Here is a 12694-nt window from a genome sequence, read left to right as displayed (position 1 = left end):
GCTGGTTGGAAGCACCAAGAAAAAAGCGAAGCAGACCAACGCGCTAAGGGTTCTTTAAGCACGTTTGGCAACGTCGACTTGAAGAGCGGTGGCGTGAACGACAATGTTAACAGTGACAACAATGGCGACGAGAGACTGCGGGAGGCAATGACGGGGTGAGGGTTACCGTTATGACAATCTACCCAGAACCCAACCACACTCGAAAGCTAGACACCGCGTTCGTCAACCATGCAATGAGCTGCGTGTACGTGCATTTGCGAAAATCTGACCTCTTCGTGCTCGTAGGAGACTTCAACGCCGACATTTGCAAGGACGATTGGTTAGTCGACTACATGTGCACTCGACATGGGCTGTACTGCATGTCCAACAACAACATCAGCAATGACAACCAGCCCGCCACCATCTACGGCAGTTGCATCGACCTCGTCTTCACCAGTTACGCAGTCGCACTACCGCTCCTCAAAGAGCCCTTGACAGTGCGCTTTAGCGACCACAAAGCAGTCATCGTCTCCGTTCAACACGACGGCACGAAGCGATAAAGACACATTTTAACTTTACACTCCTTGCCTTCGGTTCTCCTTCATCCAATAAATAAAACTAATGAAAATGAAATAACAATTAAGCATTCTTAGACCATACCCATTATGCGACATTCAGAAGATACACCCACCATTCTGCGACGCATTTACTCTAGTTTCCCTCATGGGAAGATGCGGGTGGCCTTTTTGAATTGCCTCGGGCTCCTTTGGAGCAACGCCATGAGAATTTTGCCGCATCCGCAGGTCGTGGGATCGAATCCCGGCTGTGGCGGCTGCATTTCCGATGGAGGCGGAAATGTTGTAGGCCCGTGTACTCAGATTTGGGTGGACGTTGAAGAACCCCAGGTGGTCGAAATTTCGGGAGCCCTCCACTGCAGCGTCTCTCATAATTATATGGTAGTTTTGGGACGTTAAAAACCACAAATCAATCAATTTTGCCGCATTAACCTGGCGTCGGAATCTATGATGGGGCAGTGTTGTGTGAGTTATGTCTGACCAACTCTGGAAGTGTAAGAGAAGCAGCCGTGAAACTTGTTGATCAGCTCGATAAGGCGGTCTTGATCAGTGGTTGATGACGTCGGACTAACGTCAACAGGTATCGTTGCTAGCATAGCAGGTGGTGAAGCCTCCTCCCCGAGATGGCAATCTTCTATTTGCGCAAGCTCGTGGAAATAGGCGATGACAGTGTCCCCAACAATGTGATGACGTTTCTTGCTGAAACTGGTCAACGAAAATTGGGGGACCCTTAAGCTTCGCCTTTGAGAGTTGAATACGTTAGCAAAATCCGGCCTCTATTGCACCATTGAACCGCTAAGTGCATGCTTATTCGTACGTTCTGTTACATACTCACGCACGCACACATGCACGCACACAGTAGATTGCACCAGCGCACGCTCTTGTTGCCGGATGGGCTCGTTTTTATCGTGACATCTGTCGAACAAAATGCGTTAACGGGGCCATGAAACACTTTTTCATGTAACCATGGAATAAATTCACAAGAAGAGCTTATTGCCTCACGAATTCAACGCCGCAAAAATTTTAAGAATTCGTCCAGTGCGAATGAAGCCAGAAAGATTTGTCGCATGCTGCCATTGCAATATCTCCTCTCTCGTCCTGACGAAAGCGCTGGAAGCTAAGCACGGAGGGGTGACAGGCCAAAAAAACTACCGCGCCTCGTGACCATGAGCACTTTTTTTCTTTGAATGCGCGGCTTTGTCAGTGTGGTCGTGCGCGCACGCATGAACAAGTAGCGGCCTTCTGTGGCTATCTCGGTAACTTGATTTTTTGGTCGCAGACGCACAGAAGATTTTCCGCTCACAATTAACGGGGCCGACGTCGACGATAGGTTTTCTGCGACACGAGCTCTTTAACGCTATCGCGTTAATACTAAAGTGCATTAATCGATGACAATGACGACACCCCTGGCGATGGAAGTGCCACAAGTGAATGCTAGCTCACGGACGCGTTCAGCGACACCAGTTCCACTTTTTAGGCTGTCGCAATGCGCTGGTACGAAAGAGAAACTCTGTGCAGAAGTATGACGTCCTCACCGGCGATACGCAAACGAGGTTGCTGATTTTCCTCATAGTTAGGTGCGTTCAAGTTGGTAGCAAACTTTGTGCTCCTGGCATGGACATTAATCACTGCTCCGTATTCTCACAAGAACTTCATTCCCAGAATAACCCCTTTACAATATTCACGAAGAGTGATGAAGGTGGCAGAGAAGAGTGAATCAGTGATTATGAGTCGGGCCGTGCACTTTTGAGGTGTCATCAACTGGCCTCCCGCAGTTTTGTATTGGGCGCGTACCAAGGCGTCTTTGCATTATTTCACCCGTCAGCGAGTAGCTGGCTTAATATTCAAAAGTGTGAGCCGGCGTCAACAAGAGCCGTCACTTGATGACCGTCAATTTGAATGGTGATGTGAGGGCTTATGCCTTCGCATTATACCGGTAGGCGTCGTGTTCGTCATGTTCATCACGATCGTCGTTGTAATCGTCGGCTTCGACGTCTGCGCTTGATAGTTGTTTTGTAATGGGCGCTGTTGGTAATTTAGAATATTTTCAACCCCTCTCCCGGAGGTCACTGCGTCTAGTTTCCCCGTAGTGGGCTAGGAGACTGGCTCCTAGCAACGTCAGCAAAACTGCGACGATTCGGTGAACTGTACAGCACCGGAGATAAAGACCGTGATCTAGGCGCGGTTGGGTCTTGCGGCTGACGATTCGGTGGAGCGTCGTTGTATGCACGCCGAGCGTCATACGCAGCCTCGTCGTTGCATGTATTGCAATTGTCGTTCATAGCGTAATCCAGCTGAGGAGGAAATTTCCAGTGTTGAGGATCGTGGCAGCGGCGAAATTGGTAGACGTGCCCTGCTTTGCCACAAAGATAGCACACCAGTCGATGGTCAGTGGGGCGCCACAAATTGGTTTTGTGGCGCTGGTCATTCAGCGGGGGTTCTCTGTTCAGTTACGGTGCGCTGTTCGGGTGTCGACCGTACGGAGTTCCTCGGGTCGGTGACACGGTTTGGGTGGCGGCGTTGAGGTTGGAGGAGGTAGGATCTGCTGCGTATGAAGGGTAAGTAGTGGACGAGCCACCGGAGCCGTCGTCCTTAGAAAAGCAACGATGGGACATCAGAGAGCATCAACATAGGTAAGGTGCCCTTGCACGTCACCATAGCCCGGTAAACAAAGAGCTTGGCACGCTTCTTTCCAGATAACGTCAGCAACAAACGACCACGCCGGCTTCAGTTTTAGTGTTGGAAACAAACCCAGCTGACGAAGCTCTTCTCGCAGGATCTCTCAAATCGCTTCACGTAGAGTCTTGTCGTTTCCGCTGCAGCTTGCCGCAGCCGTAACGGAGGTCTTCGCGACGTATTTGAACATTTCGTCATGCTGGCGGTATCGTTGCTGCAGGGCCGGTTAAGTCGCAGTGGCCTTTTTAGTGAAGTCGGTCGCTGTTGTCGGTAGATTTCTCACCAGACCAGCAAACATTTGCTCCTTCACATCTCGCATGAGATACCGTAACATCCCTGGCATGTCAGGATCTGCCCTGTGGAAAAGACGGGTCATGTCCTTAGTGTACATAGCAGTGCTCTCGTTTGGTTTCTGGATGCGGGCTTCTAGGATGTGTTGTGCATTGTCCTTTCTGTCGGCACTAGTAAATGTATTGAGGAGATGGGTGCGGGAATCATCTGGCGTAGCGAAGCTTCGTTCTAGGCTTTTGTACCACATCTGGGCGTCGTCCTTTAGATAAAAGTAGCCACTCGGAATCTTGTGTTTTGGGGTGGTGCACTGGTTGTGTTTGGCACATCGTTAGAACTGGTCCAGCTAATCTTGCGCATCTTCATTGGCTTCAACATAGAACCACTTGGAATCATTGGATTCTGCAGTGTCAGGTGGTGCGACGGAGCTGCAATGTTTATTGTCGTTGGAGGATGATTGGTGAACCATTCCAGCAGGAAACTATGCTAGGGCTGGCCTACTGGTGCTAGCGCTGACATACAGGTCATTTGAGGTGGCTATGTAGAGTATGGCGTTGGCGGCACTCAATAATAAATGGTTAGAAAACAGCGCAGAGTGCGACGCTGTTAAGGCGTCAACCGTGCCTCAAAGTCGCGCAATCGCACGCCGCAGGTGTGTGGCGCTGTCTGAAGATCCGCTTGGTGGGGTGGTTGTGCTTATGATGGCGGGTGGTTCATGATAAAGAGCTTGCACAGAACTACTCGATGATGCCTTTGAAGTACTCGGCAAGATGTTTTCACGACGGCAAGTGTCAGCAGCGTCATTGGCCAACAGGAAAGCTCTCGCTGTTATGACGGCGCTCCAGTATGCCAAAGAAGCCTAAACGGCGTTCCTTGGATGCTCACCCATGGGACTGATCTTAGGCATGAGATCCGCGCGACGGGAAGCGTACGTGATGTTTTCAAACCACAAGACCTCTTGCGCATTCTCACACGAAGGTGGTAGAAAGGTTACTGTCAGGTATACCCTGGCGTTAGGAATAAAGAAGAAAGAAGGGGCGGTGGGCACGAGAACGAGCCCTGGCCACTGGCTCGTTCTGTTGTTCTATTTACCTCGGCTGTAGCCAGATGATCGAGTCCGGGTTTCTTTCTTTGTTTCTCACATTTCACTCTGGTGCCGAAACCCACCCGGTTGTCTGGCCCTCGACTTTGCAATGGAGGAACTCCGAGCACAGCGCGGCTTATACCAGAAAGCCACCACACCACAAAGAGCAGTTAGATGCTCGACATCCTTCTGGCTGACTTAACGTCCTCTGCTTTCAGGCTCCAGCAGCTCTTCGCAATTATCGTCACGAAAAATGTCCACCTAATGAACTTTGACAGAGAGATACATTGAAATATGTATTACGTTGCAGGTAGATTTCCCAGTGAGTTGGAAATAAAAGAGCGAATATTTAATAGTTATATTCACTTCTCTGATGAAGGCGTTATTGTGAATGAGCTGCACAACAGCTAATATTGGTCACATAGCAGCACTAATAAGGATTGTGTATAAAATGGTGATGGTGGTTCTGATATACCGTAAAGTTGTGGGCCCGGCGGCACGTTAAGGATGCATCGCCCTAACTGGCTTCGTTTCTTCGTAACGCAGCTCGTCGTGCTTTCCTGGCAGCCTTTCCCGGTTCGGATCGAGAGGCAGCCCGTCGGTGTTCTACAGGATGCCGGCGTTCCGCACCCCGGACCTGCAGATACGCTCAACAGTGACTACAGTTTCCACGAGGATGGCCGTGATGGCTGCATGCCTGCACAAACAGTCTGCGCAGAATCATCTGCGCGGCAGGCTCATCTTTGGTGGTACGGCCCGCGCATGGATCGGACTTACTACGTGCTATCTGCGACCAGCATATTACCCTCCCCCTTGGAAAAGTCTATAAAGCCTGGTGAAACCATCGCCGCGACTAGTGGGCCCGGCGGCACGTTAAGGATGCATCGCCCTAACTGGCTTCGTTTCTTCGTAACGCAGCTCGTCGTGCTTTCCTGGCAGCCTTTCCCGGTTCGGATCGAGAGGCAGCCCGTCGGTGTTCTACAGGATGCCGGCGTTCCGCACCCCGGACCTGCAGATACGCTCAACAGTGACTACAGTTTCCACGAGGATGGCCGTGATGGCTGCATGCCTGCACAAACAGTCTGCGCAGAATCATCTGCGCGGCAGGCTCATCTTTGGTGGTACGGCCCGCGCATGGATCGGACTTACTACGTGCTATCTGCGACCAGCATATTACCCTCCCCCTTGGAAAAGTCTATAAAGCCTGGTGAAACCATCGCCGCGACTAGTGGGCCCGGCGGCACGTTAAGGATGCATCGCCCTAACTGGCTTCGTTTCTTCGTAACGCAGGTAACGAATAAGCATTGCCTCTATGCTAAGCGTACTAGCTCTCGTGCATTGTTTGTGCTGCCGGGCCCACGGCGAACGCTCGTGATAATATATGACTGTACATGCATGCTGATGAGAGTACTTTTGTTAGCAGGTGATGTCGAAACTAATCCCGGCCCCGCTACCAAAGCGTCGGGCGACTTACTTGAAATGCTCAAAGTGTTACAAAATGGGCAGTCAGCTATGATCGAACAATTAACTTCCATTAAGGAGACGCTGTCCGAAAACGAAAAAAAGTTTAATGACATCAATAACAGACTCTACAAGATTGAATCCGACCTTAAGTCAATTCAAAGCATCAATCTCAAGCTTGAAAATATAGAAACAGTCACGAACAACTGCGGTGTTCAGGTATCTCAGCTGACTGCTCGCGTTGAAGATATGGAATGTAGATCTCGCCGATGCAACCTAGTGTTCTATGGCCTCGCAGACAAACAAACGGAGACGTGGCGCGATTCAGAGGAATTAATCATCCAGCATTGCGAAAAAAATCTTGATATAACAATTCAAGCACGCAACATTGAAAGGGCTCACAGGCTTGGCGCTTTTAAAGACAGAAAGAATCGACCAATAATTGTCAAGTTTGCCCATTTCAAGGACAAAGACCACATTCTTTCTAGGGGCGGCAAGCTGAAAGGCACTGTCTACGGTATAAGTGAAGATTTTCCTCCGCATACGCGCTTGGCCCGTAGACGCTTGGTTGAATTCGGCAAGGCTCAAAACATGCCCATCAAACTGCGCTACGATAAACTTATCTGTGGTAACAAAACATACGTATTTGATCATCCTACTCAGACTGTTGTCGAGTACAAACGTTAGCAACTAGCAAAGAAAGTCGGCAACCCAGATAAGCCTTCTAAACATGATGTATCAATTCTTTACAGTAATATTCGTAGCCTCATACCGAAACGTGACGCCATAAGCAGCCTCATTTCATCCTCTTCTAGTAACGTCGTACTAATCACCGAAACTTGGCTCAATTCTCTGGTCTCAAGTCCTGAGCTCTTTCCCAACCTGCCTGAGTTCGATATCTTCCGCAAGGATAGGGACAGCTCTCGCGGTGGCGGTGTACTAATAGCCACTAATCGTCAATTGCAATGTTCCCTTGTAAGCGTGCAAACGCCTTTAGAAATGTTGTGGGTCCGCAGCCACGCAACCACGCCGCATATGCTCATTGGCGTCTGTTACCGTTCACCCAATTCTGAAAGTTCGTTTGCATCTGATTTTCATGACGTATTACATGAGATAACGCTTACTAATCCTAGTACTCCCATCTTGCTTTTTGGCGATTTCAATTTTCCTTTCATTGACTGGTCCAAGCTATCCACCTGCCAAAACACAGATAATGTCTCCAATGAATTCTTACACACGTGCTTAACGTTTGGTCTATCACAGCTTGTCACTTCTCCTACGCGCACAACCGATCATTCAAGCAACGTTCTTGACCTTCTGCTTACGTCACATCCTGATAACTTTTCTTCTCTTTCTTATATTAGCGGTCTCAGTGACCACACCGCGATCCACACTACGTTTCCCGGTAACATGATAAAAAAAAGCGTCAAATCGAAGAAATTACTGACTCTTTACGACAAAGCCGACTATGTCGCTATGAACAACGACTTAGCAGCCTTTTATAGTGAATTTTCCTCAACTTACGATCAACAATCCACTGAATCTAATTGGGCTTTATTTAAATCCAAGATGCAGGACTTGATCAAACTTTACATTCCAACAATCACTATATGTGAAAGATCTCGTTCTCCCTGGTTTAATGTCAATATAAAACGTATGAAAAATAAGAAGAAACGACAGTTTCGTTCTGCCAGGCAATCGAACTCTCAACTAGCCTGGGACAAGTATAAAAGTACAACCAAAGAATACATGGCATTATTGGCATTGGCAAAGAGAAACTTTTTTTCAACCACACTACCCAACATGCTTCGGGACAACCCACGCCGCTTTTGGAAAATAATGAAACCGGATGATAAAACTACACTTTCTCTTTGTGACAATTCTGGATCCCCTATTGCCGATTGTGACGTTCCATCTGTCTTGAACTCTGCATTTTGTTCCGTTTTTACTAACGAAGCTAGCGGAGAACTTCCTGAATATCCGCATTTTGCTTTTCCGCAAATGCCGAAGATTGAGTTCAGCTCAGAGGGAATCGTTAATGTAATCAATCAATTAAAAAATTCTTCATCATGTGGTATAGATGGCATCAATGCCAAAATTCTTAAAAATACTAAGCATATCTCTGGTTCCATACTATCAATCATTTTCCAACAGTCGCTCGATACAGGTGAAGTCCCATTGGACTGGAGAGTTGGGAAGGTCATTCCGGTCTTCAAGAAGGGCGATCGTTTATCTGCAGGTAACTACCGCCCCATCTCGCTCACTAGTGTTTGTTCTAAGATCATGGAGCATGTCATCTTCTCTCATGTTGCCAGCTTTTTATCATCTGCAAGTTTTTTTCACCCAAACCAGCATGGCTTTCGTAAAGGTCACTCCTGTGAGACCCAACTAACATTATTCCTGCATGACATCCATCTCCACATAGATCGTAACATCCCAGTTGATACACTGTTTCTTGATTTCGAAAAAGCATTTGACAAGGTGCCTCACTCTCGTCTCCTACTAAAAGTCTCGCGTCTAAGCCTTCACCAGTATGTTTTCAACTGGATCAAAGCATTCTTAACAAACCGCAAACAATTTGTGCATGTTAATAACCTTTCTTCCAACCTCTCCCCAGTTCTGTCTGGCGTGCCCCAAGGTACCGTCCTCGGGCCTCTCCTATTCTTGATATATATTAACGACATTCCACTTTCTGTTCAATCTAATATTCGTCTTTTTGCCGACGATTGTGTCCTTTACCGTCCAATACATAACTCTACCGATGTTTCTTCCCTACAGCATGACCTCTTACGCATTCAACAGTGGTGTAACACTTGGCTGATGTCTCTGAATACGAATAAAACATTGCTCATTTCTTTCCATCGTCGCAGAAACTACGCGCCGGCTACTTACACCATCAACAACTGTCCTATAGCTGCTACTAACTCAATCAAATATCTAGGTGTCCATCTTACGAGCGACCTATCATGGGGTGACCACATAGATCACATAGCTTACTCCGCTAACCGTGCCCTTGGTTACGTACGCCGCAACATTTTCATGGCACCACCTTCCGTTAAACTACTCGCTTATATCACCATTGTCAGACCTAAACTTGAATATGCATCTGCCGTCTTTGACCCCCACCAAACAAATCATATTAAAATTCTGGAATCTGTCCAGAACCGAGCAGCCAGATTCATTGCTTCAGATTACTCCCGTTACTCCAGCATCTCCAACCTAAAAAACCAGTTAAAGCTTCCTACCCTCGCTTTTCGTCGTCATATTGCACGTTTGTGCCTTTTTCACAAATTCTTTCATTCAGCCACACGTGACAACCAGCTCATCCAACCAGTCCATCGAGGCCATCGCAGAAGTCATCCAAACGCTGTAATTCCGCCACGTGCTCACACCACATCATTTCAACAGTCATTCTTTTTGCGCACCGCCCGAGACTGGAATGACCTTCCGGAAGAGGCGGCTGTCATCCGGGATTCTGCGCGCTTCAGGAATGCCATACAAGCAGCAGACTCAACTGCATCTTAACCTTTACTTTTGATACCGCCTTTCATCGCCCACCCCTCATGTAAAGTTCCATACGGAACCTTTGAGGATATAATAATAAATAAATAAATAAAAAAAAAGTTTTTAAGTTCAATTACAATACCCGCAATCAGCTTCGCCAGAGTTTCCAGATTCAACCTAGGAGGCCACAAGCGATTTCACTAGGGGACGACGCCGTCATGCACTTGGGCTTTCGCGTTGTATAAACTCTGTTAGCTATGTGCTTTGTCTTTAGTGTTGTGCTATCGTGTATCAGATGAGCCAAATGACCCTGTCACTTTTCAAACGAGCAAACGTTCTGCGAACGTCGACAGCATGCCCACGCAGGCACCAGCTGTAGCACACATGTTTACGTATGTTGCTACAACGGTGTAAGAATAAGTTGTTGCCTCTGAACTCGTCAACCTTTTTGCTTGTAGCAGAAAGTGTCTGTAGCCGACTTAATAGTGCGGGTTATTTTAAATATGAAGCCGGTGGAGCCTGCAGATCTCTGTTTTTCGGCTTGCTTGTCAGTTGTATCCTTATGCGCTCTCGGACAACGTTTCTAGAACTAGGCAAGCTGCAGAACTGAGCGATGTCGTGTGGTGCCGCCGCTGCCACCGACAAATGTGGCACTGCTGTCGCATCCGGATTGACTCACATCATGCTCGCTTGTGTCATTCCCGTAACCTCCGTTGGCTGTGCATGATGTCGAGGAGGCTTTTTAGTTTTGTGCAGCGTGCCCTGTTCTGCTTTGTATGTGCTGCGTGTGTTCATTATGCCCACATGTTGCGTTCCCGGCTGTGCGAGTGGCTACAGGAAATGACAGACACCGCGACATTTCTCTGATTGATTTATTTGTTGGGTTCAACGTCCCAAAACCACTTATGATTATGAGAGACGCCGTAGTGGAGGGCTCCGGAAATTTCGACCACCTGGGGTTCTTTAACGTGCACCCAAATCTGAGTACACGGGCTTACAGTATTTTCATCTCCGTCGAAATCAGCCGCTGCAGCCCGGATGTGATCCCGCGACTTGCTGGTTAGCAGCCGAGTACCTTAGCCACTAGACCACCACGGCGGTGCACAACATTTTTTTTTGCGCCTCACGTGTACCTGAGCAGCGAGAGGCATGGGACCACGCTATTCTTCGTGTGGATAGGAAAATGCCCAGCACATTACGTGTGCGGGATACGCACTTTTATGGGAAGGACATTATAAAGACTTTCACTGACATCATCAATAGTAATTATTATTGATGACGTGAGTGAAAGTCGTATTACTGTTGATGACGTCAGGTACAAATCTCCAGAGGAAAGTGGGACCTTGTCGAAGAATGCGTTCTACGGATGTTCCTGAAGTTAGAATGCGTTCTACAGATGTTCCTGAATTAGCCCGCTTACCTTTCAAAACCCGCGAAAAAGAAGCGAAAGCTGCCTGATAGGAGTGGGGTACTTTCCATAATAGTACTGGCGAAAAAAAAAGACTATCTCCGAGCACTGAGCTCGAAAATGGTGGAATAGGTTCTTACATGCTGTCAACGAGTGGCGGAAAATTTCGCTTCAAGGCACAGAACAAGTTTGTTTGTATGCTGGCGGAAACTTGTTGAAAATAGCGAGACAAGACTTCTTGTGGCGTTTCTAGTGCTCAAAGTAGAAAAAAGAGTGCTATGTGTGGAGAAATGCGTAGTCGTCGCTGAAGACCAAACAGTCACCATTAGCAGTGGTCACCAACGCTTAGCCAAGTCGCCCGGCAATGCAGATACCATCACCCGATTGACCAAACTTCTGGCAGAAATAGAAAAGCTGAAAGTGTGTTCATGTTGTCCCAATGCGTCAGCAAGCAGCCTCGTGAGTAATGACTACGAAGTGCTCAGCGATACCCCAAAGTGTGCTTCCTGCTCGAAGCTTTTGCTTCAGCTGTGTTAAAAGGTTTCATTAGGGGAACTTAAGAAGAAGCAGAGGGAAAACATGCTTATGAAAAGCGCCACATGCGCAGCTTTTCGACGGTCTAAGTTGCTAAAGATTGTGACTGACATAAAAAAAGCTGACTACAGAACCCGACAGAAGCCACGGGATTGCACCACATAGTTTAATTTATTTTAAGGCACGAAAAACAGTCACAAGAGAGCATACAAGACATTGTATTCGGGTTTTTCGTGCCTAAAAATCAATTGTAAACGTACACCAACTAGCAACTGACGGACAGACTTGTATGTTATGCTTACAAGCATCGTTTATTGTGGGCAGTTTAAAAAGCCATAAGTACACTGTATTTGCCTAACATCGCTAAATATTACGCAGTATTGTTTTTGCGACAGCCCAAGAAATCCCGATAATGTACTGTTGACAAAGCTCTTTCAAAACGGCAGCCGCCACGGTGTCTTGCCACGACGACGGTGCGTTTTAGTCTGCTAGCGGAAGCTTGTTGCGCCATTAGCACCACCAAACAAGAAGTATTTTCGGCGCCGTGTGACAGGTTGTCTGACGCGGGTAGTTTTGCAACTTACCTTGTTCTAGAAACGTTCCTCTCGGATAGCGTAATAAAATCTCGGGGGATTTCACTACGAGGCCTTGGAAGCGGACCTGATCACAGCCAGTGATTTTGATGACAATCTCGTTTGCGCTCAAGGCTGAGCTTGCCGCGCAACCGAGTCATGGCCGCCAACCCCGCCAGCATTGGCTGCCGTCACTACCACTGCACTCAGTAAGCCTCTCGCATTCACATCACAGCCTGCCGCGACGTCGTCTTCGATCGTTCTTTCGAGTCCTTTCGCCTCGACGTCAAAGCAAGAAGCATCTTTGTTTTCGTCCCGCCTATCGACTTAGAGGGCTGAAACATCACAATCAACCACCCTCACAACCCCTCTCGCTTCGACGTTGGAGCAGGTCGCAACTTCGCCATCGACAGGCATCTCGACTTCCCTCACTTCGACGTCGCAGCGCATCGAGACTTCACAGTCAATTGCCTTCACGGCCTTTCTCGGCTCAACATCGCAGAAGACCCCTACTTAGCCTTCAACCGGCCTCTGCACTCCACTCGCTCCGATGTCGCAACAGGCCGTGACATCGCCATCGACCACTCTCTCAACTCTTCTCACTTTAACCTCG

At 48.0% G+C, this 12694-nt stretch overlaps 1 protein-coding gene across 1 annotated transcript; it reads left to right on the top strand.

Moving 5' to 3' along the window:
* The first annotated feature begins 5090 nt into the window (after nt 1-5090).
* LOC142784696 (uncharacterized) lies at nt 5091-5885 on the top strand. The gene is made up of 2 exons (XM_075883186.1): nt 5091-5351; nt 5521-5885. The coding sequence occupies exons 1-2, from the start codon at nt 5110-5112 to the stop codon at nt 5801-5803; spliced, it is 525 nt and encodes a 174-aa protein (XP_075739301.1). The 5' UTR covers nt 5091-5109; the 3' UTR covers nt 5804-5885.
* Nucleotides 5886-12694: the final 6809 nt, after the last annotated feature.

This window comes from Rhipicephalus microplus, chromosome 2 (assembly GCF_043290135.1).
Source record: "Rhipicephalus microplus isolate Deutch F79 chromosome 2, USDA_Rmic, whole genome shotgun sequence".
In the NCBI taxonomy this organism is placed as follows: Eukaryota; Metazoa; Arthropoda; class Arachnida; order Ixodida; family Ixodidae; genus Rhipicephalus; species Rhipicephalus microplus.
The sequence above is the reverse complement of the archived record's forward strand: the minus strand, read 5'-3'. Positions and strand labels throughout refer to the sequence as shown.